Source organism: Salvelinus namaycush, chromosome 4 (genome assembly GCF_016432855.1).
Source record: "Salvelinus namaycush isolate Seneca chromosome 4, SaNama_1.0, whole genome shotgun sequence".
Classification (NCBI taxonomy): Eukaryota; Metazoa; Chordata; class Actinopteri; order Salmoniformes; family Salmonidae; genus Salvelinus; species Salvelinus namaycush.
Genome location: NC_052310.1, coordinates 460,875 through 488,429, shown reverse-complemented (window position 1 = coordinate 488,429; position 27,555 = coordinate 460,875). Strand labels below are relative to the sequence as shown.

Sequence of the window (27,555 nt, the reverse complement as noted above, 5' to 3'; positions counted from 1 at the left end):
AAATTGAATAATATTTTAAGACAATTAAATACTGTAACAACAGTATATTTTAGGCTTTGTGTAATGCGTTAGCTCCGCCCCTGGCCCCGCCCATAGACAACTGTCCTTTGTATATTTTTTATGTAAACTTGTGTACCTTTTTATATTGATTTATTGTTGTTAAAAACATTATTTTTTAATTGTTCCGGCCGGAAACTCATCAAAATGTCAGGAAAACATTTTGGGGTAATATTGAATCGTATGATTTGATTAAATGTATAATACTATATTAGTTCTGGACCTTATGTACATTTCTATGTCATATTTCTTTCCAATATAGTATTTAGACGCACAACATGGCAACGGAACCAATCAAATGTGCAGAGGTTCCAGGCGGAATCTTTTCGCGAACGGAAAAGGGTTGTCACTAGTTACCACAGCCACAAAGTCAAAATTGTCTAGCTATCGTAAAAAATTATAAAAACAAAAAATAGCTTTTTGGTCTTAATTCAATGTTAGGGTTAGGCATAAAGTCAGTAACTTGGTGTGTTTAAGGTTATCTTTAAAATCAGCTTTTAAGAAGATTAATTGTAGAAATAGGCGGGGTTTAGCTGATTATGACATTGTGGATGTGGTAACTAACTAACGTTAGTGACGACCGAGAGAAGGTGAAAGACAGCTGAACAATAATAGTCCTACAATAGTTCACTTGTTTGGTTTTACAAGTCAATAATGGCTGAAGACGAAGATGATTATATGTCTGATGCCTTTCTCAGTCAAATGTGAGTTGTTTTTCTTCAGTTTCCGTACGGTGAGGAAATAAATTGTAACTAACGGCTACATCAGTGTGGATTTGTGATGATGGGTACCATTAGCTAGCTAGTTACTGTAACACTAGTTAACGTAGCTAATTAGCTAGCTACACAGTTGAATAGGAGCCACGTTCGGTTGCCAAACGTTGCATATAGAAATGCAATGAATAAAGACGACAATACCTTGGTCTCCTGCTTGGTCTACATGTTGGAGAGGCAGATTTAGCTAACGAGATAACTAGTCAAAGGCATGCTGATTCATTTAAGTAGGAGTAGTAATTGGCTGGATCAAAAGCCTGCACGTCAGGTCTCAGGTCTCACCTCATATTTTGTTACACATTCCACAGAAGAATATTCAAATGTGTCTATGTCTATTGTCTGTTTATTACATGTGTGTTCCGTTTATAGCTAAGTTCTCCATTTATGTGCAAGGTTCTCTATGTGTCCATCTCCCTGGCAGACCAGATGTGAAGCCCGGTATCCCGATGGTGAAGCGTGTGAAGGAGGCCCTGAGGAAAGAGGTTCTTCACAAGGAGAAGAACGTTAAGAACCGCCAGAAGACTATTAAAGAGTTGGAGCAGGAGAGTAGAGAGATGGCACAGCACAGCACCATCAGCAACCAGAACAAGGGCTTTGCTCTGCTGCAGAAGATGGGCTACAAAGCTGGACAAGGCCTGGGGAAGCAGGGTTAGTCCTCTCCAGTTCAACTCAGAATGTATCATATTACTTCTTAACTGAATCAGTTCAACTCAGAATTAAATGTCTGACTTTATTGTATTCCGTTAGGAGTTAGGCCAGACATCACAATAACTAAGCCAGTCAGGTCTCTTTAGTGATGGGAGTTTGTATTGTAGCAAAGTCAGGGGGGTAGTCCAGACTGGGGCTTGAACCCAGCACTTTGGTACTGTCAACCCAACACGTTAGCAGTTCCGCTAAGAGATGTGATCCCTTGACGAGGTCGCTGTGTTGGAATAAAGTTGTTACAATATGACGATCAGACCTGACATCACATGATAGATTTTCTTCAAGTATTGATTCCTGTCTTTATTCACTCTTGCAGGGGCGGGAAGAGTCGAACCTATTCCACTAAATATCAAAACAGGTGAGAATTTATTGTCATATCCAAGACAAAATGTAAGTAAATTCTAACCTACACATTGACAGTGCGTGCATCAACATTACCTTTTTGAAGAGATGTAACCTACCTAATGCAATTAACACATTACCTCTAACATAACCTTCTGTTATTGCAATGGCTGTAAACCTACTGCATCATCCTGTGGTTGTGTATCACTCAGACAGAGGGGGCATCGGCATGGAGGGAGTGAAGAAGAGGAAAGCGGAGGAGGAACTTGAACATTACCGTCAGAAAGCCCGGGCAAAACAACAGAATGAGAAACAGTCCCTGGAGGACTTCAGGTAAAGACCTAGTTCCAGATGGCACCCTATTCCATATTGGCTCTGGTCTAATGGCACCCTATTCCCTATTGGCTCTGGTCTAATGGCACCCTATTCCCTATTGGCTCTGGTCAAATGGCACCCTATTCCCTATTGGCTCTGGTCAAATGGCACCCTATTCCCTATTGGCTCTGGTCAAATGGCACCCTATTCCCTATTGGCTCTGGTCAAATGGCACCCTATTCCCTATTGGCTCTGGTCAAATGGCACCCTATTCCCTATTGGCTCTGGTCAAATGGCACCCTATTCCCTATTGGCTCTGGTCAAATGGCACCCTATTCCCTATTGGCTCTGGTCTAATGGCACCCTATTCCCTATTGGCTCTGGTCTAATGGCACCAGTCAGGTGCTGGTCAAATGTGTTCTGTGTTCTAATGCTGTGTGCGTGTGTTCTACATCAGAGTGAGGATGAGGACAGAGAGGGAAGAGCAAAAGATTGAGGGGGACCTCAGGAGGAGTCAGAAAGCCTGTGAGCAGCTGGACAGTCAGAAGGTTAGACACACACACACCGTCTTTTATCTGCAAAAAGTCAATTTGGTGGAAACACACCTCTGGTGGAAAATGTGTGGATTTTACAATATTTTCCTGAAAATCTGTTGCCAATTGCATTGAAACCAACTCTATTGACAAGAAGAAGACAAGGCCTTTTTATGTTTAACTCTGATTATACTGAATACTCTCCTTTTAAACTCCAGGGTGTCCCGGTACCCAGGGAAGACTGGTACTGGCCTAAACTGGTTGTTGAGGAGGAGGAGGGGGAGGAAGAGGAAGACAAGGTGGTGAAGGAGGAGGAGGAAGAGGAAGAAGACAAGGTGGAGGAGGAGGATGAGTTAACTGTTAGTACATTTAATTTGAATATGATAGAAGCTCAGGAAAGAGACGAAAGATATGGCCAGTTAAAGAATAGACGTTATAATGGCATGAAACAGTATGGTTGAATTAAGAATAGACATTATAATGGCATGAAACAGTATGGTTGAATTAAGAATAGACATTATAATGGCATGAAACAGTATGGTTGAATTAAGAATAGACATTATAATGGCATGAAACAGTATGGTTGAATTAAGAATAGACATTATAATGGCATGAAACAGTGTGGTTGAATTAAGAATAGACATTATAATGGCATGAAACAGTATGGTTGAATTAAGAATAGATGTTATAATGGCATGAAACAGTATGGTTGAATTAAGAATAGACATTATAATGGCATGAAACAGTAGGGTTCAATTTAATGGCATGAAACACTAGGTTTGAATTAAATCTAGATGAAAGAATAAATTGAATCTAGATTAATATTTTGAAGTTCCTCCTGTGACAACCCTGTTTTAATGATCTTTTCTAGTCACTGGACAAGCTACAAATTCTGACATCCTATTTAAGAGGGGTCCATTTTTACTGCATATGGTGTGGGACCGCTTACAATGGTAAGAATGAATCCTACTCGCTTAAATAAAACATCCCTGGCCATTGTACGACATTGAATACCACCTTACACGGTTTTGTGACCTACAGATGAGGAGGATCTGTGTTCTAATTGTCCTGGAGACACAGCTGCAGATCACGATGACTGACCCGCTGCTGAATAATCTACAGAAGAGACTGGAGGCATCGGCCAGTCGGATTCATTAACATATGGGGGATTATAAATGGGATCAGAGGCTGTATGTATGAAGCGTTTCTGTAGGAGTACGTGATTTGGATTTTTCTCTTTAGATCACAATGAATACGGTTACATGAACAGGGGGGGGGGGGGGCTGATCCTAGATCAACACTCCTATTCTGAGCCGGTTGATACATATAACATCTGCCCCTGTATGATATATAGGTGAGTTTTGACCTATAACGTGTGAATTTGTATTATTTATAATGTAGACAGGACATTTGATGTATTTTCTTCCTCAACATGTTTTTTTGTTTAATAAATAAACACTTTTTTTATATGATTCAGAAACCATGAATTAAAAGGTTATTTAGATTATAATCTGGATTGTGTTATTTGTACATTTGCCAGGCAAACTTGATATTTGCATAGGGTTCATTCATCCATGTCATCCACAGACCACCAAGTCGAGATGTTTGCCTCCTTATCTAACACTTTGCATTCAATAGGATGCAACATTTATTGCAAATGCAGATAGAATTTTTGGAGCTGTTTAAAAAAATATATGTTTGGCACTTTCACCAATTTATTGGCATGTAAACATACTTTTTTTCTTATTCGTTTAACCTAAAACTTCTCACATATTACTAACTGAATTTCGTTTTGTTTTATTTTGGGGAATATAATTATTTGTATCCAACACATAGACGTCAGCCCAGTAGCCATATTGACTGATGACGTAGGGTTCGGGAAATCGAAACCAAAGATTATGGATATACTGACAAGATACGTGTCTCTCCTTCCTAACAATGGGAGTTGTTGTCCACAACGCGGACCGGCGGGCTGTCTAGCTCCCGTTTATCCTTTCTTTGGATTTTTAACGTCAACCGCCTATATTCAATAGAGAGAGACGCTATGCCACTATCCTCAATTCCTGAAAATGCATAGCCGTCTCGAGACAAATTCCGATAAGTGCTTTTTTTCCAAAGTTGCCGTGATGTCACGTGTCCTACTTAAATCAATAAACTCGTAACAATTTAACCATTACAAAATGTATATTCGAGCAAATACATCTCACGTAACAAATAAGCCATCACTTTTTTTATTGACCATATTCGACACTCGCATTGACCTCCATAAAACAACTCACGCAACCTGCTGGAGGGAGACGGATTTTCATCCGAGTTGAGCATCTCTCTTCCTTTACCTCTCTGTAGAAACTTTTCCTCTCTTTTGAAGCACAAAACGAAAGTAAAGCACGATGACTGGACACTGACAGCAGTGCAGCCAGTAATTATTCAAACACTTGTGGGGACCATCTACACCAAGGACTCTAACTAAAACAATAAATTATACATAACTATACAACGTTAGAGAGCATCCACACTAGAGGAACGTTTATCGTTCTACACCGATCAATCCACTGGTCAACGCGTCCTACTGCACGCCAAAAGGCCTATTAATAAAGCGGTAAGTAACACAGACGATTCAGTACATTAGGGTGTGTTACGTTGTCATAGTGTGAACTGCAAATAATACTTCAATGCACATGTCACGAAAAAAAACTATAGAAACTCGTATTTAAATGAAGCAATTCATCAACATATGCTGTTTAACCTGCGCGTCTTTTATATCATGTCAGTGCTTGCTTGGTTCACAACTGATTTCCATTTTTCGGATTGATGTCAATTTGTTTTCGATCTTATCTTTCACTGTGTTCATGTCTCTGTGTGACCTGTCCAACCATTAGCAAAGCATCAGTGTAACAATATAATGTCTGTGGCCAAAGTGATCACACCAACGCACACGCTCTCTCAACTTTCCCCTTGAGAGTTCTTCTTCGGTGGGATTTAACGGTGGTTGGCATCCAATATGTTGCGTCACCGTCCCCAACTGGACTCTAGTATAAATCCATTATACTTTGTGATAAAAACAACAACAAATAAACACCCAACTCTCGTACACCCAAGTACTTCTCTGCAGCTGCTACCACAATATCTATTTTCTGTGATTCACGTTCCGTTTCTGCGGTACAGTTAAAAACCATTGCTATGAACGATACGAAGCCAACCTTCCTTACCCGACAGTTCATTTGGACTAGGCCTATTTTACATTCAGCAATGAACAAGAGCAAGACTTTTTCTCTCCAAGAAAAGGCTATTAGGCCTAGTATGAAAAAAGATTATAAAATAAATGTCCTACAGCTTTTGTAGATTGTAGCTATTCCTGGGATTACACGTGAAAATGAATAAAGGAGAGGTTTGAGTCCGTATAGCCTATTGCACATAAGACCAGCTGGAAGAGAGAAAGGCTAGTTGCGTAGCGGAAGGAAGAAGTTAAATATTAGCTAGATGTTAGGCCATTCATTACATATAGGAAAACATGAGGGTTCCTCAAGGGTTCTTTGGGAAGGGTGATGGTTCTATGTGGAACCATAATGACTCAAAGAACCCTTTTGAGCTCTTCAACGATTCTGTCCTTTCCACAAAAAAAGGTTCTTTGCTTCTTTAGTGAGAATTAAAATGTAAGGGAGGTTGCTCATTAGAATATCTGAGGGAGTGGTTTGGGCGCAGACCTTTATGTGCAACCATGAGTAATAGGTGTCATTCCAGTTGATTTAATATGTTGCGTAATGCCGTTAACATATTACATAAACCTATGGCCAGTGACTGACTCATGTACTGTAAGGTCTTGAGTCAATTGAGAACGGTTGACTAAATCAGTGGGTCTCAGTTCTCTCTTTGGGGTCCTCCAGCTGTTCCAGAGGAAGCTGCTTGATTCAACTGAACACAATAATAACACCTATGGAATTTCAACAATATAATATTATGATTAAACAGAAAAAAAACCTTGTATGGTTCATCAAAATGATTTATGAAGAACCTTTCTGATTGAGAATGGTTTTGTAAAGAACCTTTCTCCATAAAGGTTCTATAAAGAACCATAAAAAATGGTTATAACCATAGAATATAGAATGTTAGGAAAGAGTTCTTTATTGAACCATCATGGGTTCTATGTAGCCCCAAATAGGGTTCTATATAGCCCCAAATAGGGTTCTATATAGCCCCAAATAGGGTTCTATGTAGCCCCAAATAGGGTTCTATATAGCCCCAAATAGGGTTCTGTATAGCCCCAAATAGGGTTCTATATAGCCCCAAAAAGGGTTCTATATAGCCCCAAAAAGGGTTCTATATAGCCCCAAATAGGGTTCTATATAGCCCCAAAAAGGGTTCTATATAGCCCCAAATAGGGTTCTATATAGCCCCAAAAAGGGTTCTATATAGCCCCAAATAGGGTTCAATGTAGCCCCAAATAGGGTTCTATATAGCCCCAAATAGGGTTCTATATAACCCCAAAAAGGGTTCTATATAGCCCCAAAAAAGTTTCTATATAGCCCCAAAAAAGGTTCTATATAGCCCCAAAACGGGTTCTGTATAGCCCCAAATAGGGTTCTATATAGCCCCAAATAGCTCGTTGAAGCTCGTCTGGAGGTTAGTTAACACAGTGTCCAAAGAAGAGCCAGATGTATACAGAATGGTGTCGTCTACGTAGAGGTGGATCAGGGAATCACCCGCAGCAAGAGCGACATCGTTGATATATACAGAGAAAAGAGTCTGCCCGAGAATTGAACCCTGTGTCACCCCCATAGAGACTGCCAGAGGTCCGGACAACAGGCCCTCCGATTTGACACACTGAACTCTGTCTGAGAAGTAGTTGGTGAACCAGGCGAGGCAGTCATTTGAGAAACCAAGGCTATTGAGTCTCCCGATAAGAATACGGTGATTGACAGTCGAAAGCCTTGGCCAGGTCGATGAATACGGCTGCACAGTAATGTCTCTTATCGATGGCGGTTATGATATCGTTTAGGACCTTGAGCGTGGCTGAGGTGCACCCATGACCAGCTCTGAAACCAGATTGCGTAGCGGAGTAGGTACGGTGGGATTCTAAATGGTCAGTGATCTGTTTGTTAACTTGGCTTTCAAAGACCTTACAAAGGCAGGGTAGGATAGATATAGATCTGTAGCAGTTTGGGTCTAGAGTGTCTCCCCCTTTGAAGAGGGGGATGACCGCGGCAGCTTTCCAATCTTTGGGGATCTCGGCTTTCTGGATTTGGGTGAAGGAGAAATGGGGGAGGCTTGGACAAGTTGCTGTAGTGGGTGCAGGGCTAGCCAGGTGAAAAGCATGGCCAGCCATAGAAAAATGCTTATTGAAATTCTCAATTATTGTGGATTTATCAGTGGTGACAATTTTTCCTAGCCTCAATGCAGTGGTCATGTTCCATTTGTTTTGTCTTGTTCCCCTGGTTTATATTCCTTAATCACGTTGTATATATATATATATATATATATATATATATATATTCCTCTGTTCCCCCCCCATGTCCTTGTGTGGAATTGTTTGTGTTACGTGTTTTATGTGACGCGCCAGGCTGGTTTTCTATTATCCGTGTTGATTCACAAAGTATGTTTATTTGTTAAACATTAGCTTTTGTGACTGTTTTGCGCGCTTTGCACTGTTGCCAATCGGCTGGAGGGTCGACGCTGTTGCGTCCGTCTGCTGTTTGCTCTGTTGCCAATTGGCTGGAGGGTTGACGCTGTTGCGTCCTTCTGCTGTTTGCTCCTGCCTCAATAAAGTGAGCGCCTGTTCACAACTCTCTGCTCTCCTGCACCTGACTTCGCTACCAGTGCGCACACCCGTGACAATAAGACAATAATCACTAACCAAAACAGCAAAGGACAAGGCATATTGACATTAGGGAGAGGCAGGTTTCAAAATGGTTTGAAACCTGGATGTTTCACATCATATAATAAGTGTGAGCGGACCAAGTAATTGGGCGTCACTCTAAAGCGGGAAGGTGGAACAAACGAGTCAGGAGTAGGTTTTCTTGATTGAACACAGTTCTATATTGAGGGCATTTGGTCAACACAAACACTCCAACATAATCAATGAAAATCTCCCAAGGGAAAAAAAACATACATCTTCTTCTCCAGATCAAACAGGAACACAATACGATTGTCTTTAAACTACAACAAAAGTCACGTGATTGTCACCGTCTTAATGGTTCTTCATAGATAGCTCCTCTGTCTCGGTGGCCATCTTCCAGAGATAGTTCTTCCCCCCTCTCTGCTGGTTCCATACTCTCTCTTATAGGGGAAGGAGAATATCTCATTAGTAGTGTCAGCTGTGCTTAATTGCCTCTGGTTACCTTGTCTCCCATGCCTTGTTGGGCTACCATCCGTGAGCCCAGCCTGCCCTCTGGTGGTCCTTCCACATAAGGCATGTCTTACCTTGCTTTAAAGTAGCATATAGCCTAAATCCCACCATAGAAAAATGAAGGCAATTATTTTAGAAAGACTTCCTCATATTCATTTTCCTTTTTCTATTGGTTTTCATTCAACTTTCTTTCATTGTCTAGCAGCCAAAGGCATTATCCCAGTCATATTAGCAACCCATGATAGTTGTTGCATCTTTAGATCTCCCCTCTTTCTACATTTCTAAGGGATATGTCCATCTCTGTCCATGAAACCGCTTGCCGTGTGCATTTTAGAACTGTATTTCCCTGCAAATTGCATTTTGGAACATTTTGAGGACAGGCTGTCGTCTGCACATTCCTGCTCCTATAAATAATAGTTTATTAACATTTTAATGCTAAACATTCTGATCTGTTCCATCAGCCTTATTAATTTATACGGTGTATACCTCCAGTACATTACTTTGATACGCATCATGGGGATTAAGAAGTGAGTATACGCAATGCCCAGTGAAAAATAAGTGGGTATACCCTGCACTACACCACTGCTGGTCAATGGTTTCTAATTGGAAGGGACAGGGGGGGGGAAATGGCTCTGAAAGTAATCCAAGCGATTGCTCTGGTTATCGTTCTCCACTCATTTTGTGGTTATCGTTGTAGTGTGAATGCTCCTGTTCACTTGAATTAGAACGATCCAAAATATCTATATCGTTATAGTTCTCGTTCTTGGTGTGGACGGCCCTGAGGTTATAGTTCTCGTTCTTGGTGTGGACGGCCCTGAAGTTATAGTTCTCGTTCTTGGTGTGGACGGCCCTGAAGTTATAGTTCTCGTTCTTGGTGTGGACGGCCCTGAAGTTATAGTTCTCGTTCTTGGTGTGGACGGCCCTGAAGTTATAGTTCTCGTTCTTGGTGTGGACGGCCCTGAAGCTATAGTTCTCGTTCTTGGTGTGGACGGCCCTGAAGTTATAGTTCTCGTTCTTGGTGTGGACGGCCCTGAAGTTATAGTTCTCGTTCTTGGTGTGGACGGCCCTGAGGTTATAGTTCTCGTTCTTGGTGTGGACGGCCCTGAAGTTATAGTTCTCGTTCTTGGTGTGGACGGCCCTGAAGTTATAGTTCTCGTTCTTGGTGTGGACGGCCCTGAAGTTATAGTTCTCGTTCTTGGTGTGGACGGCCCTGAAGTTATAGTTCTCGTTCTTGGTTTGGACGGCCCTGAAGTTATAGTTCTCGTTCTTGGTGTGGACGGCCCTGAAGTTATAGTTCTCGTTCTTGGTGTGGACGGCCCTGAAGTTATAGTTCTCGTTCTTGGTGTGGACGGCCCTGAAGTTATAGTTCTCGTTCTTGGTGTGGACGGCCCTGAAGTTATAGTTCTCGTTCTTGGTGTGGACGGCCCTGAAGCTATAGTTCTCGTTCTTGGTGTGGACGGCCCTGAAGTTCTAGTTCTCGTTCTTGGTGTGGACGGCCCTGAAGTTCTAGTTCTCGTTCTTGGTGTGGACGGCCCTGAAGTTCTAGTTCTCGTTCTTGGTGTGGACGGCCCTGAGGTTCTAGTTCTCGTTCTTGGTGTGGACGGCCCTGAGGTTCTAGTTCTCGTTCTTGGTGTGGACGGCCCTGAAGTTATAGTTCTCGTTCTTGGTGTGGACGGCCCTGAAGTTATAGTTCTCGTTCTTGGTGTGGACGGCCCTGAAGTTATAGTTCTCGTTCTTGGTGTGGACGGCCCTGAAGTTATAGTTCTCGTTCTTGGTGTGGACGGCCCTGAAGTTATTTGTTCTCGTTCTTGGTGTGGACGGCCCTGAAGTTCTAGTTCTCGTTCTTGGTGTGGACGGCCCTGAAGTTCTAGTTCTCGTTCTTGGTGTGGACGGCCCTGAAGTTCTAGTTCTCGGTGTGGACGGCCCTGAAGTTATAGTTCTCGTTCTTGGTGTGGACGGCCCTGAAGTTCTAGTTCTCGTTCTTGGTGTGGACGGCCCTGAAGTTCTCGTTCTTGGTGTGGACGGCCCTGAAGTTCTAGTTCTCGTTCTTGGTGTGGACGGCCCTGAAGTTCTAGTTCTCGTTCTTGGTGTGGACGGCCCTGAAGTTCTAGTTCTCGTTCTTGGTGTGGACCGCCCTTAAGTTCTAGTTCTCGTTCTTGGTGTGGACGGCCCTGAAGTTATAGTTCTCGTTCTTGGTGTGGACGGCCCTGAAGTTCTAGTTCTCGTTCTTGGTGTGGACGGCCCTGAGGTTATAGTTCTCGTTCTTGGTGTGGACGGCCCTGAAGTTATAGTTCTCGTTCTTGGTGTGGGACGGCCCTGAAGTTATAGTTCTCGTTCTTGGTGTGGACGGCCCTGAAGTTATAGTTCTCGTTCTTGGTGTGGACGGCCCTGAAGTTCTAGTTCTCGTTCTTGGTGTGGACGGCCCTGAAGTTCTAGTTCTCGTTCTTGGTGTGGACGGCCCTGAAGTTATAGTTCTCGTTCTTGGTGTGGACGGCCCTGAAGTTCTAGTTCTCGTTCTTGGTGTGGACGGCCCTGAAGTTCTAGTTCTCGTTCTTGGTGTGGACGGCCCTGAAGTTCTAGTTCTCGTTCTTGGTGTGGACGGCCCTGAAGTTCTAGTTCTCGTTCTTGGTGTGGACGGCCCTGAAGTTCTAGTTCTCGTTCTTGGTGTGGACGGCCCTGAAGTTCTAGTTCTCGTTCTTGGTGTGGACGGCCCTGAAGTTCTAGTTCTCGTTCTTGGTGTGGACGGCCCTGAAGTTCTAGTTCTCGTTCTTGGTGTGGACGGCCCTGAGGTTCTAGTTCTCGTTCTTGGTGTGGACGGCCCTGAGGTTCTAGTTCTCGTTCTTGGTGTGGACGGCCCTGAAGTTATAGTTCTCGTTCTTGGTGTGGACGGCCCTGAAGTTATAGTTCTCGTTCTTGGTGTGGACGGCCCTGAAGTTATAGTTCTCGTTCTTGGTGTGGACGGCCCTGAAGTTATAGTTCTCGTTCTTGGTGTGGACGGCCCTGAAGTTATTTGTTCTCGTTCTTGGTGTGGACGGCCCTGAAGTTCTAGTTCTCGTTCTTGGTGTGGACGGCCCTGAAGTTCTAGTTCTCGTTCTTGGTGTGGACGGCCCTGAAGTTCTAGTTCTCGGTGTGGACGGCCCTGAAGTTATAGTTCTCGTTCTTGGTGTGGACGGCCCTGAAGTTCTAGTTCTCGTTCTTGGTGTGGACGGCCCTGAAGTTCTCGTTCTTGGTGTGGACGGCCCTGAAATTCTAGTTCTCGTTCTTGGTGTGGACGGCCCTGAAGTTCTAGTTCTCGTTCTTGGTGTGGACGGCCCTGAAGTTCTAGTTCTCGTTCTTGGTGTGGACGGCCCTGAAGTTCTAGTTCTCGTTCTTGGTGTGGACCGCCCTGAAGTTCTAGTTCTCGTTCTTGGTGTGGACCGCCCTGAAGTTCTAGTTCTCGTTCTTGGTGTGGACCGCCCTGAAGTTCTAGTTCTCGTTCTTGGTGTGGACCGCCCTGAAGTTCTAGTTCTCGTTCTTGGTGTGGACCGCCCTGAAGTTCTAGTTCTCGTTCTTGGTGTGGACCGTCCTGAAGTTCTAGTTCTCGTTCTTGGTGTGGACCGCCCTGAAGTTCTAGTTCTCGTTCTTGGTGTGGACCGCCCTGAAGTTCTAGTTCTCGTTCTTGGTGTGGACCGCCCTGAAGTTCTAGTTCTCGTTCTTGGTGTGGACCGCCCTGAAGTTCTAGTTCTCGTTCTTGGTGTGGACGGCCCTGAAGTTCTAGTTCTCGTTCTTGGTGTGGACGGCCCTGAAGTTCTAGTTCTCGTTCTTGGTGTGGACCGCCCTGAAGTTCTAGTTCTCGTTCTTGGTGTGGACGGCCCTGAAGTTCTAGTTCTCGTTCTTGGTGTGGACGGCCCTGAAGTTCTAGTTCTCGTTCTTGGTGTGGACGGCCCTGAAGTTCTAGTTCTCGTTCTTGGTGTGGACGGCCCTGAAGTTCTAGTTCTCGTTCTTGGTGTGGACGGCCCTGAAGTTCTAGTTCTCGTTCTTGGTGTGGACGGCCCTGAAGTTCTAGTTCTCGTTCTTGGTGTGGACGGCCCTGAAGTTCTAGTTCTCGTTCTTGGTGTGGACGGCCCTGAAGTTCTAGTTCTCGTTCTTGGTGTGGACGGCCCTGAAGTTCTAGTTCTCGTTCTTGGTGTGGACGGCCCTGAAGTTATAGTTCTCGTTCTTGGTGTGGACGGCCCTGAAGTTATAGTTCTCGTTCTTGGTGTGGACGGCCCTGAAGTTCTAGTTCTCGTTCTTGGTGTGGACGGCCCTGAAGTTCTAGTTCTCGTTCTTGGTGTGGACGGCCCTGAAGTTATAGTTCTCGTTCTTGGTGTGGACGGCCCTGAAGTTATAGTTCTCGTTCTTGGTGTGGACGGCCCTGAAGTTCTAGTTCTCGTTCTTGGTGTGGACGGCCCTGAAGTTCTAGTTCTCGTTCTTGGTGTGGACGGCCCTGAAGTTATAGTTCTCGTTCTTGGTGTGGACGGCCCTGAAGTTCTAGTTCTCGTTCTTGGTGTGGACGGCCCTGAAGTTCTAGTTCTCGGTGTGGACGGCCCTGAAGTTATAGTTCTCGTTCTTGGTGTGGACGGCCCTGAAGTTCTAGTTCTCGTTCTTGGTGTGGACGGCCCTGAAGTTATAGTTCTCGTTCTTGGTGTGGACGGCCCTGAAGTTCTAGTTCTCGTTCTTGGTGTGGACGGCCCTGAAGTTCTAGTTCTCGTTCTTGGTGTGGACGGCCCTGAAGTTCTAGTTCTCGTTCTTGGTGTGGACGGCCCTGAAGTTCTAGTTCTCGTTCTTGGTGTGGACGGCCCTGAAGTTCTAGTTCTCGTTCTTGGTGTGGACGGCCCTGAAGTTCTAGTTCTCGTTCTTGGTGTGGACGGCCCTGAGGTTCTAGTTCTCGTTCTTGGTGTGGACGGCCCTGAGGTTCTAGTTCTCGTTCTTGGTGTGGACGGCCCTGAAGTTATAGTTCTCGTTCTTGGTGTGGACGGCCCTGAAGTTATAGTTCTCGTTCTTGGTGTGGACGGCCCTGAAGTTATAGTTCTCGTTCTTGGTGTGGACGGCCCTGAAGTTATAGTTCTCGTTCTTGGTGTGGACGGCCCTGAAGTTATTTGTTCTCGTTCTTGGTGTGGACGGCCCTGAAGTTCTAGTTCTCGTTCTTGGTGTGGACGGCCCTGAAGTTCTAGTTCTCGTTCTTGGTGTGGACGGCCCTGAAGTTCTAGTTCTCGGTGTGGACGGCCCTGAAGTTATAGTTCTCGTTCTTGGTGTGGACGGCCCTGAAGTTATAGTTCTCGTTCTTGGTGTGGACGGCCCTGAAGTTCTAGTTCTCGTTCTTGGTGTGGACGGCCCTGAAGTTCTAGTTCTCGTTCTTGGTGTGGACGGCCCTGAAGTTCTCGTTCTTGGTGTGGACGGCCCTGAAGTTCTAGTTCTCGGTGTGGACGGCCCTGAAGTTATAGTTCTCGTTCTTGGTGTGGACGGCCCTGAAGTTATAGTTCTCGTTCTTGGTGTGGACGGCCCTGAAGTTCTAGTTCTCGTTCTTGGTGTGGACGGCCCTGAAGTTCTCGTTCTTGGTGTGGACGGCCCTGAAGTTCTAGTTCTCGTTCTTGGTGTGGACGGCCCTGAAGTTCTAGTTCTCGTTCTTGGTGTGGACGGCCCTGAAGTTCTAGTTCTCGTTCTTGGTGTGGACCGCCCTTAAGTTATAGTTCTCGTTCTTGGTGTGGACGGCCCTGAAGTTCTAGTTCTCGTTCTTGGTGTGGACCGCCCTGAAGTTCTAGTTCTCGTTCTTGGTGTGGACCGCCCTGAAGTTCTAGTTCTCGTTCTTGGTGTGGACCGCCCTGAAGTTCTAGTTCTCGTTCTTGGTGTGGACCGCCCTGAAGTTCTAGTTCTCGTTCTTGGTGTGGACCGCCCTGAAGTTCTAGTTCTCGTTCTTGGTGTGGACCGCCCTGAAGTTCTAGTTCTCGTTCTTGGTGTGGACCGCCCTGAAGTTCTAGTTCTCGTTCTTGGTGTGGACCGCCCTGAAGTTCTAGTTCTCGTTCTTGGTGTGGACGGCCCTGAAGTTATAGTTCTCGTTCTTGGTGTGGACGGCCCTGAAGTTCTAGTTCTCGTTCTTGGTGTGGACCGCCCTGAAGTTCTAGTTCTCGTTCTTGGTGTGGACGGCCCTGAAGTTCTAGTTCTCGTTCTTGGTGTGGACGGCCCTGAAGTTCTAGTTCTCGTTCTTGGTGTGGACGGCCCTGAAGTTCTAGTTCTCGTTCTTGGTGTGGACGGCCCTGAAGTTCTAGTTCTCGTTCTTGGTGTGGACGGCCCTGAAGTTCTAGTTCTCGTTCTTGGTGTGGACGGCCCTGAAGTTCTAGTTCTCGTTCTTGGTGTGGACGGCCCTGAAGTTCTAGTTCTCGTTCTTGGTGTGGACGGCCCTGAAGTTCTAGTTCTCGTTCTTGGTGTGGACGGCCCTGAAGTTCTAGTTCTCGTTCTTGGTGTGGACGGCCCTGAAGTTATAGTTCTCGTTCTTGGTGTGGACGGCCCTGAAGTTATAGTTCTCGTTCTTGGTGTGGACGGCCCTGAAGTTCTAGTTCTCGTTCTTGGTGTGGACGGCCCTGAAGTTCTAGTTCTCGTTCTTGGTGTGGACGGCCCTGAAGTTCTAGTTCTCGTTCTTGGTGTGGACGGCCCTGAAGTTCTAGTTCTCGTTCTTGGTGTGGACGGCCCTGAAGTTCTAGTTCTCGTTCTTGGTGTGGACGGCCCTGAAGTTCTAGTTCTCGTTCTTGGTGTGGACGGCCCTGAAGTTCTAGTTCTCGTTCTTGGTGTGGACGGCCCTGAAGTTCTAGTTCTCGTTCTTGGTGTGGACGGCCCTGAAGTTCTAGTTCTCGTTCTTGGTGTGGACGGCCCTGAAGTTCTAGTTCTCGTTCTTGGTGTGGACGGCCCTGAAGTTATAGTTCTCGTTCTTGGTGTGGACGGCCCTGAAGTTATAGTTCTCGTTCTTGGTGTGGACGGCCCTGAAGTTATAGTTCTCGTTCTTGGTGTGGACGGCCCTGAAGTTATAGTTCTCATTCTTGGTGTGGACGGCCCTGAAGTTATAGTTCTCGTTCTTGGTGTGGACGGCCCCGAAGTTCTAGTTCTCGTTCTTGGTTTGGACGGCCCTGAAGTTCTAGTTCTCGTTCTTGGTGTGGACGGCCCTGAAGTTATAGTTCTCATTCTTGGTGTGGACGGCCCTGAAGTTATAGTTCTCGTTCTTGGTGTGGACGGCCCTGAGGTTATAGTTCTCGTTCTTGGTGTGGACGGCCCTGAAGTTATGAAAACGATATTAGCACTATGTTATGACTTTGATTATTGTTGCAGAATGTTTATTTATTGTTTGCCAATTGAACTTGAACTATCAGCCATGGTCACTCTCACCTTTGATAAGGAGCTTGTGTCCCTATATTGTTTGCATATCGATTTATTAGCTAACTTACCCGTATTGATTATGCGCATAAAACAATCCAGTCCCCAGCTTTGTTACTGTGTGTCATTTATCATTTTATATAATTGTCTTGATTTGATATTCCTTTGTTTTTCTCCCCTTTTATGTCTTACAGATTCAACAACATTTTATCATAAGAAATGGATTCCACAAATTATATCTCCAGACTGTATGACTATGCTCAGAGAAAACGTCAGATCTCTGACATCAAGTTTGAGGAGGTTGGTACAGATGGACCGGATCATCTTAAAACGTAAGTCAATTGAACTGGCATAGCTGGCATTCAGAAAGTAGTCACACCCCTAGACTTGTTTTGTTACAACCTGACATTAAAATGGATTCAATAGAGCTTGTTTATCACTTCTCTATACACAATACCCCATAAAGTCAAAATGGAATTATGTTTTTGGAAATTTTTACAAGTTAATAAAAAATGAAAAGCTGAAATGTCTTTGGTCAATAAGTATTCAACCCCTTTCTTATGGTAATCCTAAATAGGAGTACAACTTTACTTAACAAGTCACATAATAAATAGGAGTACACTTTGCTTAACAAGTCACATAATAAATAGGAGTACACTTTGCTTAACAAGCCACGTAATAAATAGGAGTACAACTTTACTTAACAAGTCACGTAATAAATAGGAGTACAACTTTACTTAACAAGTCACATAATAAGTTCCATGGACTAATAGTGCTCTAATAGTGTTTAACAATAATGTTTCATGATTACCTCATCTCTGTACCCCACACATACAATTATCTGTAAGGTTCCTCAGACAAGCAGTGAATTTAAAACACAGATTCAACCACAAAGACCAATAATGTTTTCCAAAGACATTGAATAACCCTTTGAGCACTGTGAAGTTATTAATTACACTGGTGTATCAGTACACCCAGTCACTACAAAGATACAGGCGTCCTTCTTAACTCAGTTGCTGGAGAGGAAGGAAACTGCTCAGGGGTTTCACCATGAGACCAATGGTGACTGTAAAACAGTTACAGAGTTTAATGCCTGTGATAGGAGGAAACTGAGGATGGATCAACAACATTGTAGTTACTCCACAATACTAACCTAAATGACAGAGTGAAAAGAAGGAAGCCTGTACAGAATCAAAATATTTTTAAACATGCATCCTGTTTGCAACAAGGCGGCAGTAAAGTAAAACTGCAAAAAATGTGGCAAAGCAATTCACATTTTTTCTGATAACAAGGGGTTATATTTGGGATAAATCTAATACAACACATTAATGAGTACCACTCTTCATATTTTCAAGCATAGTGGTGGCTGCATCATGTTATGGGTATGCTTGCAATCTTTAAGGACTGGGGAGTTTTTCAGGATAAAAATAAACGGAATGGAACTAAGCACAGGCAAAATCAGACACTGGGAGATGAATTCACCTTTCAGCAGGACAATAACCTAAAACACAAGGCCCTATCTACTGGAGTTGCTTACCAACAAGAAAGTGAATGTTCCTGAGTGGCCGAGTTACAGTTTTGACCTAAATCTACTTGAAAATCTATGGCAAGACCTGAAAATGGTTGTCTAGCCATGATCAACAACCAATGTGACAGAGCTTGAAGAATTTTGTTGTGGCAAAGTTTGCTCAATCCAGGTGTGGAAAGCTCTTAGAGGTTTACCCAGAAAGACTCACAGCTGTAATCACTGCTAAAGGTGATTCTAATGTATTGACTCAGGGGGTTGAATACTTATCTAATCAAGATATAGTGTTTTATTTTTCTTTTACAAATGTTAGAACTTTTCTTCCACTTTGACATTTCAGAGTATTTTGTTGTAGATTGTTAACAAACAAAAAAAAGACAATTAAATCCATTTTAATCCCACTTTGTAACGCAACAAAACGTGGAAAAAAGTCAAAGGGTGTCAATACTTTCTGAAGGCTCTGAGTATACTAAACATTAGGAACGCCTTCCTAATATTGAGTTACATTTTAATCAGATTGTCATGATGACCACTGTGACATCACAATAATTTCATACTCATGCATAGTATACTGTAGTTAGTACCACTACAGTAGTCATGTATTCCCTCTGAGTATCGGCCTCAAATTTCCACCTTTCCCCCAACTTCACCCTCAGTGGTGTAGTGTAGGCTATACCCAGGTATACGCCCTTTCTTTTCAGTGGGTAAACGCACAAATGTTCCAAAATGCAATTTGCTGGAAAACACTGAAAATGTCAAATGCGCACCGCACATGCGAGCGGTTTCACGGACAGAGATGGAAATATCTGTTCAAAATTTAGAAAGAGGGGAGATCTAAAGATGCAACGACTATCACTGTTTGCTAATACAACTAGGATAATGCCTTTGGCTGCTAGACAATGAAAGAAAGTTGAATGAAAACCAATAGAACAGGAGAACAAATATGAGGAAGTCTTTATGAGGTGCAGGTCCCGAGTGGAAAGCTATATCCTGTGCCCAAGCTGATAGCGGGGAGCAAGGGTCTGGGGACGATCCGTCTGTCGCCGATACCTGGATGTGGTCTTCAGATGAGCGGCCAGGGCTCTCTTCCAGGTACAGCGACAGCGGCGGATGAACATCTGGGCAGAAGGTATGCTGACTTCTTCCTCTTGCTCAGGGAAGAGCGGTGGGCTGATATCCCAAGGAACACTCGAAGGGCGAGAGACCAGTAGCCGAGCAGGGAAAGGTGTACGGGCGTATGGTGGGGTTGGCGGAGACGAGGCAACGAAGAGCATTCTCCAGCTCCTGATAGGCTCGCTCCGACTGGCCGTTAGATTGAGGGTTAAAACCAGAGGACAGGCTGGCCTATGACCCAATGAGGTTTCAGAACACCTTCCAGAACTGGGTCGAGAACTGAGGACCGTGATCGGAGATCATGTCGACTGGAAGTCCATGGATCCGGAAGACGTGTTGCACCATGAGCTGAGCCGTCTCCTTGACTGAAGGACACTTAGGAAGGGGGATAAATGGGCGGCTTAATAAAACCTATCCACCACCTTCAGGATCGGGTCATCTGACGGAGGAAGACCCGTAACAAAGTCCAGGGATATATGGGACCAGGGGCGGTGAGGAACAGGGAGCGCTTGGAGAAGGCCAGCCAGAGCGTGCCTCAGTCTTATTTTGTGCACACACAGTGCAGGCGGCAACGAATGCAGAGACAAATGCGGTGGCTTTCCAGGAACCATGGAAGTAACCAAAAGCATCGTCGGATGAAAGCCAGGGTCTGACGGGAGACTGGATGGCAGGTCAGTCTTGAGGAATGTGCTCATTCCAGGACCGGGGAACGGGCAGAGTCCGGGACAAACATCCGGTTAGCCGGATCCCCTATCGGGTTCTGGCTAGGAATGCTGCACCTTACAGACCAGGCTCTCTATACCCCAGACGACTGCAGCCGCTGGACAGGAAGTAGGGAGGCTGGTCTCGGAGTCAGACGGAGTAGCAGCAGGGATATACAAATGTGAGAGTGCGTCAGGTTTCACATTCTTGGACCCCGGGCGGTAGGAGAGAGTGAAATTGAAACAAGTGAATAACAGGGCCCAACGAGCCTGCCTAGAGTTGAGGCGCTTGGAAGTGCGGAGATTTTCCAGGTTCTTATGGTCGGTTCACAATAAGAATGGGTGTTCCGCTCCCTCCAACCAGTGTCTCCACTCCTCCAATGCCATCTTGACAGCAAGGAGTACTCGATTACCCACATCATAGTTCCTCTCAGCGGGGGTAAGACGATGGGAGAGAAAAGCGCAGGGGTGCAGCTTTTGGTCCTGGGTAGAACGCTGGGACAGGACGGCCCCCACTCCGACATCCGGGTCGTCGACCTCCACCAAGAGACTTTCACAGCACTGTAGTTACCTTAAGATGGTCTCACCTAGTTACCTTAAGATGGTCCCACCTAGATACCTGAAGATGTCCCACCTAGATACCTGAAGATGTCCCACCTAGATACCTGAAGATGTCCCACCTAGATACCTGAAGATGGTCCCACCTAGATACCTGAAGATGGTCCCACCTAGATACCTGAAGATGGTCCCACCTAGATACCTGAAGATGGTCCCACCTAGTTACCTGAAGATGTCCCACCTAGTTACCTGAAGATGGTTCCACCTAGTTACCTGAAGATGGTACCACCTAGTTACCTGAAGATGGTCCCACCTAGTTACCTGAAGATGGTCCCACCTAGTTACCTGAAGATGATCCCACCTAGTTACCTGAAGATGGTCCCACCTAGTTACCTGAAGATGTCCCACCTAGTTACCTGAAGATGGTCTCACCTAGTTACCTGAAGATGTCCCACCTAGATACCTGAAGATGGTCTCACCTAGTTACCTTAAGATGGTCTCACCTACTGTAGTTGCTTTGAGTAAGAGCGTCTGCTAAATGACTAAAATGTAGTTTGTACTGTAATCATGAAACAATTCATTCATTTAATTCAATCATTCAGTAATTTATTCATTAATTATTGCCTTAAACATTCCCCCCTTTCTCCCAGCTTCACTGTGAGGGTGGTGATTAAGGGCCATGCCTATCCTAACGGGGTTGGAAAGAACAAGAAAGAGGCCAGACAGAATGCTGCTAAACATGCTCTGGCTGGCATAATGGAGACGACAGAGCAGAAGGATGCCGTAAGAACAGCTTTTTCTTTTTGTTCTACTGATGGTAACAGGCGTTGACCCGGGCCGTATGTATCAAGCATCGCAGAGTGCTGATCTAGGATCAGGTCCCCCTGTCCATATAACATTATTAATTGTGACGTAAAAGGCTGAACTGGATCTAGCTCAGCACTCCTACTCTGAAATACAGTCCCTGGTGACATTTTGATTGACAAAGACCGTACTATCATATGTTAATGTTTAGTTACAGAATATATTGACTTTTGGAGCATCAAACATACAGTTTGAGACCTGACGTCCTGCGTAATGTTTTTCCAACAGTCTGTTTCATGTCCTCCGTCACCGGCTCCGTCTCCAGCCCCTCCTGTCCGAGCAGTTATCTCCCAGCCCAACTACGTGTGCTGGCTGAATGAACACAGCCATAAGTACAAGCTGTCTATAAAGGCTTTGGAAGAAACACGTGTTGGACCCAACAACACCTCACAGTAACACTTCATACAGTACTCTGAAGTTATTCACTTACATCGCCGTTGCAAAGGGTCATATCCAAAACTAAAGGTGTGTGTGTGTGTGTGTTGTATGTCAGATGCTGTAGGTATGTGGTAGGTGAGAAAGAATACCCAGAGGGCTTTGGGAACACGAAGAAGGAGGCTAAGGAGGAAGCAGCAATGCAGGTCTATCTGGAGTTACGTGGCAGTAATCAGACTACAGGGGTAAGGCCACACCATAGACACACTATATCTCATGATAGGATATGCAATCTAAATGTTATTTAATGATAGTGGAGAAGTTAACAATGTTTTGTTTCCAAGACTGTAGATGAAAACTGCAATAGCACTACTGGAAAACACAAGGAGGAATTGAATCCAAAGGTTGTGGTCCTCAGGTAAGACAAAACATTTCTTTATTTTATTTTTCTGCATATATTACCAAGTAATCAGCCGTAGCTGTAGTCGTCTGTGAATCAGCCGTAGCTGTAGCCGTCTGTAAATCAGCCGTAGCTGTAGTCGTCTGTAAATAAGCCGTAGCTGTAGTCGTCTGTAAATCAGCCGTAGCTGTAGTCGTCTGTGAATCAGCCGTAGCCGTAGTCGTCTGTGAATCAGCCGTAGCCGTAGTCGTCTGTGAATCAGCCGTAGCCGTAGTCGTCTGTAAATCAGCCGTAGCCGTAGTCGTCTGTAAATCAGCCGTAGCTGTAGTCGTCTGTAAATCAGCCGTAGCTGTAGTCGTCTGTTAATCAGCCGTAGCTGTAGCCGTCTGTAAATCAGCCGTAGCTGTAGCCGTCTGTAAATCAGCCGTAGCTGTAGCCGTCTGTAAATCAGCCGTAGCTGTAGTCGTCTGTATATCAGCCGTAGCTGTAGTCATCTGTAAATCAGCCGTAGCTGTAGTCGTCTGTAAATCAGCCGTAGCTGTAGTCGTCTGTAAATCAGCCGTAGCTGTAGTCGTCTGTTAATCAGCCGTAGCAGTAGTCGCCTGTAAATCAGCCGTAGCCGTAGTCGCCTGTAAATCAGCCGTAGCCGTAGTCGTCGGTGAATCAGCCGTAGCTGTAGTCGTCTGTGAATCAGCCGTAGCTGTAGTCGTCTGTAAATCAGCCGTAGCCGTAGTCGTCTGTAAATCAGCCGTAGTCGTCTGTAAATCAGCCGTAGCCGTAGTCGTCTGTAAATCAGCCGTAGTCGTCTGTAAATCAGCCGTAGCTGTAGTCGTCTGTGAATCAGCCGTAGCTGTAGTCGTCTGTAAATCAGCCGTAGCTGTAGTCGCCTGTAAATCAGCCGTAGCTGTAGTCGCCTGTAAATCAGCCGTAGCCGTAGTCGTCTGTAAATCAGCTGTAGTCGTCTGTAAATCAGCTGTAGTCGTCTGTAAATCAGCCGTAGCTGTAGTCGTCTGTAAATCAGCCGTAGTCGTCTGTAAATCAGCCGTAGCTGTAGTCGTCTGTAAATCAGCCTTAGCTGTAGTCGTCTGTAAATCAGCCTTAGCTGTAGTCGTCTGTAAATCAGCCTTAACTGTAGTCGTCTGTAAATCGACCATAGCTGTTGTTGAAGCATATCTGTCACATAATTAGCAGCCTGGCATAAACATTGTGTTTTGATTTCTTATGTCTTCCAGTGAAAAGGTTGAACTCATGACCATGAGTCCAGAACAGAATGTTCCAGAACAATGCAGCTTCATTACAACAGAGGAGACCAACTTCATAGGCATACTCAACCCATACTGTCAGAAAAACAAACTGCTTCTTGACTTTAAACTAGAGGAGAAGAGCGGACCGTCACACGACCCTCAGTGAGTCTACAGACACTATGAGAAGATCATATCCCAACTGTCGTTAAATGTCACTGAAAAAAATATGACCTATTTTGTCCCCACACAGATTTGTTTATAAAGTATTGATTGACAAGAGAGAATACCCAGATGGTTTGGGTAAGACAGCCAAAGAGGCCAAACAACAAGCTGCTCAGTTAGCATGGTCTGCTCTTCAAGAACAGTCTGACTGGAACAGCCAGGTAGACATTTACCATCATCAGTACACTGGTTATTAACAGCAGATTCAATCCGATCAGCGGTAGTGTTATAGCGCGCTTACGGCTGGTTAAGCTGACATATGCAGCGTTACTTTGAATGTGAAACACGGAAACATTGCCTTTAAAAGGTGCCTAGCTGGAAAAGTGCGATCGGATTGAATCCCGGCCTAAAACAAATTTCCCCTCGGGCCCCGGACATTAACGTTAATTCCTCGGGCCTGGACATTAACGTTAATCCCTCGGGTCCGGGACATTAACGTTAATCCCTCGGGCCAACAGCCTTTCCTGAAAATAGCCTCTCCTAGTTTCAAGTGTTTATATTTCTCTACAATGTAAAGTAGACAAGTGTCTGTCTGTCTCTGTTGACTGTGTTCTTTATCTCTATGTTGTGGTTTATAGGTGTCTTGCAGATCAACAATTTCAGAAGATGGAGGACTATCCTCTCTAACCCCCTCCAGTACACGTCAAGATGGAGGACTATCCTCTCTAACCCCCTCCAGTACACGGTAAGATGGAGGACTATCCTCTATAACACCCTCCAGTACATGGTAAGATGGCGGACTATCCTCTATAACCCCCTCCAGTACACATCAAGATGGAGGACTATCCTCTATAACCCCCTCCAGTACATGGTAAGATGGAGGACTATCCTCTAACCCCCTTCAGTACATGGTAAGATGAAGGACTATCCTCTATAACCCCCCTCCAGTACATGGTAAGTTGGAGGACTATCCTAAATACCCCCTCCAGTACATGGTAAGAAGGAGGACTATCCTCTAACCCCCTCCAGTACATGGTAAGATGGAGGACTATCCTCTATAACCCCCCCCCTCCAGTACATGGTAAGATGGAGGACTATCCTCTATAACCCCCCCCCCCCAGTACATGGTAAGATGGAGGACTATCCTAAATACCCACTCCAGTACATGGTAAGATGGAGGACTATCCTAAATACCCCCTCCAGTACATGGTAAGAAGGAGGACTATCCTCTATAACCCCCCCCCCCCCCCCCCCAGTACATGGTAAGGTGGAGGACTGTTACGAATCCCTTTGGCCCGACAATCTAGGGGGGATGGTAATGGGACCCGTAACATAACTCATGCAAATTATAGTAGTGACAAAGTAAGAGTGAGAATGAAAATAACCACGACAACTAATATTTACCGTCAAACTCAGGGTTTATTAACAAACACACGGTAATGGGCGGAGCAGGAAAAGGGGCTGAGCTGGACCCAAGGAATGAAACAATAAGCATCCAAAAACCTAGCCTATTTCCACAACAGCTAACTAACCAAAAACATACAGGGGGTGGTCCGCCCAGTTCTAACTAGTGTATTTAACAAAGTTTACCTACGGGTAGTGTATGCCCATGGGCGAACTGTCTGGTTACCCCCTTTTCCCACTATCAAAGAAACACCATAACAAACACAATACTCACAGGTGGGGACAAAGTGACATGTAGATGCTAAACCACACAAGAGATCTACAAACATATGGCATTTACAGAGAGATTGAGCTCCTGAGAAAACAACTGACAGGGTTTTTAAACCAAGGGAAAGGAACTGTGATTGGGTAGGAGAAAAGGAGCAGGTGTCTTCTGATTAGCGACTAATTGATGACTGATTGGGGAATGATGGTTGTCACCTGTGAGTAGGGGAGAAGGAGAGAACAGAAATACACACAGGATACACACAGAATACTTGTATCCGTAACAAGGACTATCCTCTATAACCCCCTCCAGTACATAGTAAGTTGGAGGACTATCCTCTATAACCCCCTCCAGTACATTGTAAGATGGAGGACTATCCTCTAACCCCTCCAGTACATGGTAAGATGGAGTACTATCCTCTAACCCCCTCCAGTACATGGTAAGATGGAGTACTATCCTCTAACCCCCTCCAGTACATGGTAAGATGGAGGACTATCCTCTAACTCCCTCCAGTACATGGTAAGATGGAGGACTATCCTCTAACCCCCTCCAGTACATGGTAAGATGGAGGACTATCCTCTATAACCCCCTCCAGTACATGGTAAGATGGAGGACTATCCTAAATAACCCTCTCCAGTACATGGTAAGTTGGAGGACTATCCTCTATAACCCCCTCCAGTACATGGTAAGATGGAGGACTATCCTCTAACCCCCTCCAGTACATGGTAAGATGGAGTACTATCCTCTAACCCCCTCCAGTACATGGTAAGATGGAGTACTATCCTCTAACCCCCTCCAGTACATGGTAAGATGGAGTACTATCCTCTAACCCCCTCCAGTACATGGTAAGATGGAGTACTATCCTCTAACCCCCTCCAGTACATGGTAAGATGGAGGACTATCCTCTAACCCCCCCAGTACATGGTAAGTTGGAGGACTATCCTCTATAACCCCCTCCAGTATATGGTAAGATGGAGTACTATCCTCTAACTCCCTCCAGTACATGGTAAGATGGAGGACTATCCTCTAACCCCCTCCAGTACATGGTAAGATGGAGGACTATCCTCTATAACCCCCTCCAGTATATGGTAAGATGGAGTACTATCCTCTAACCCACTCCAGTACATGGTAAGATGGAGGACTATCCTCTAACTCCCTCCAATACATGGTAAGATGGAGGACTATCCTCTAACCCCCTCCAGTACATGGTAAGATGGAGGACTATCCTCTATAACCCCCTCCAGTATATGGTAAGATGGAGGACTATCCTCTATAACCCCCTCCAGTACACGTCAAGATGGAGGACTATCCTCTAACCCCCTCCAGTACATGGTAAGATGGAGGACTATCCTCTAACCCCCTACAGTACATGGTAAGATGGAGGACTATCCTCTAACCCCCTCCAGTACATGGTAAGATGGAGGACTATCCTCTATAACCCCCTCCAGTACATGGTAAGATGGAGGACTCTCCTCTATAACCCCCCTCCAGTACATGGTAAGATGGAGGACTATCCTCTATAACCCCCCCCCCCCCCAGTACATGGTAAGATGGAGGACTATCCTCTATACCCCCCCCCCAGTACATGGTAAGATGGAGGACTATCCTCTATAACCCCCCCCCCCCCCCCCCCCCCCAGTACATGGTAAGATGGAGGGCTATCCTCTATAACCCCCCCCCCCCCCCCAGTACATGGTAAGATGGAGGACTATCCTGTGGTCCCGTGTGGCTCAGTTGGTAGAGCATGGCGCTTGCAACGCCAGGGTTGTGGGTTCAATTCCCACGGGGGGACCAGGATGAATATGTATGAACTTTCCAATTTGTAAGTCGCTCTGGATAAGAGCGTCTGCTAAATGACTTAAAATGTAAAATGTAAATCCTAGATACCCACTCCAGTACATGGTAAGATGGAGGACTATCCTATATAACCCCCCCCCCCCAGTACATGGTAAGATGGAGGACTATTCTTTATAACCCCCCCCCCCCCCCAGTACATGGTAAGATGGAGGGCTATCCTCTATAACCCCCCCCCCCCCCCCAGTACATGGTAAGATGGAGGACTATCCTAAATACCCCCTCCAGTACATGGTAAGATGGAGGACTATCCTAAATACCCCCTCCAGTACATGGTAAGATGGAGGACTATTATCTATAACCCCCCCCAGTACATGGTAAGATGGAGGACTATTCTCTATAACCCCCCTCCAGTACATGATAAGATAGAGGACTACCCTCTAACCCCCTCCAGTACATTGTAAGATGGAGGACTCTCCTCTCTAACTCCCTCCAGTACATGGTAAGATGGAGGACTATCCTCTATAACCCCCCTCCAGTACATGGTAAGATGGAGGACTATCCTCTATAACCCCCTCCAGTACATGGTAAGATGGAAGGCTATCCTCTATAACCCCCCCCAGTACATAGTAAGATGGAGGACTATCCTAAATACCCCCCCCAGTACATGGTAAGATGGATGACTATCCTCTATAACCCCCC

At 45.3% G+C, this 27,555-nt stretch overlaps 2 protein-coding genes across 6 annotated transcripts in view; both read left to right on the top strand.

Annotated features, from left to right (window-relative positions):
* Positions 1-608: 608 nt before the first annotated feature.
* gpatch11 (G patch domain containing 11) lies at positions 609-4,229 on the top strand. 2 transcript variants are annotated; one of them, XM_038990273.1, is made up of 8 exons: positions 609-761; positions 1,224-1,478; positions 1,852-1,893; positions 2,090-2,210; positions 2,650-2,740; positions 2,944-3,084; positions 3,597-3,678; positions 3,767-4,229. In XM_038990273.1, exons 1-8 carry the CDS (start codon positions 728-730, stop codon positions 3,823-3,825), a joined length of 825 nt encoding a protein of 274 aa, XP_038846201.1. In that variant the 5' UTR covers positions 609-727; the 3' UTR covers positions 3,826-4,229. The 2 variants fall into 2 exon arrangements, with proteins under 2 accessions (XP_038846201.1, XP_038846202.1); XM_038990274.1 differs by having other exon boundaries at positions 613-761; positions 1,252-1,478.
* Positions 4,230-5,080: 851 nt separating this feature from the next.
* The window catches only part of LOC120046048 (interferon-induced, double-stranded RNA-activated protein kinase-like), a 53,345-nt gene continuing 30,870 nt past the window's right edge, over positions 5,081-27,555 (top strand). For 2 of the 4 annotated variants that reach the window (XM_038990963.1, XM_038990965.1), the window contains exons 1-9: positions 5,081-5,324; positions 16,643-16,780; positions 20,996-21,128; positions 21,438-21,601; positions 21,703-21,829; positions 21,929-22,002; positions 23,217-23,390; positions 23,479-23,611; positions 24,029-24,135. In XM_038990963.1, coding sequence (XP_038846891.1) covers positions 16,668-16,780; positions 20,996-21,128; positions 21,438-21,601; positions 21,703-21,829; positions 21,929-22,002; positions 23,217-23,390; positions 23,479-23,611; positions 24,029-24,135 — 1,025 coding nt within the window. In that variant the 5' untranslated portion in view covers positions 5,081-5,324; positions 16,643-16,667. The remainder of the gene's footprint in view (positions 5,325-16,642; positions 16,781-20,995; positions 21,129-21,437; positions 21,602-21,702; positions 21,830-21,928; positions 22,003-23,216; positions 23,391-23,478; positions 23,612-24,028; positions 24,136-27,555) is intronic. The other 2 variants (XM_038990962.1, XM_038990961.1) reach the window with 1 other exon arrangement.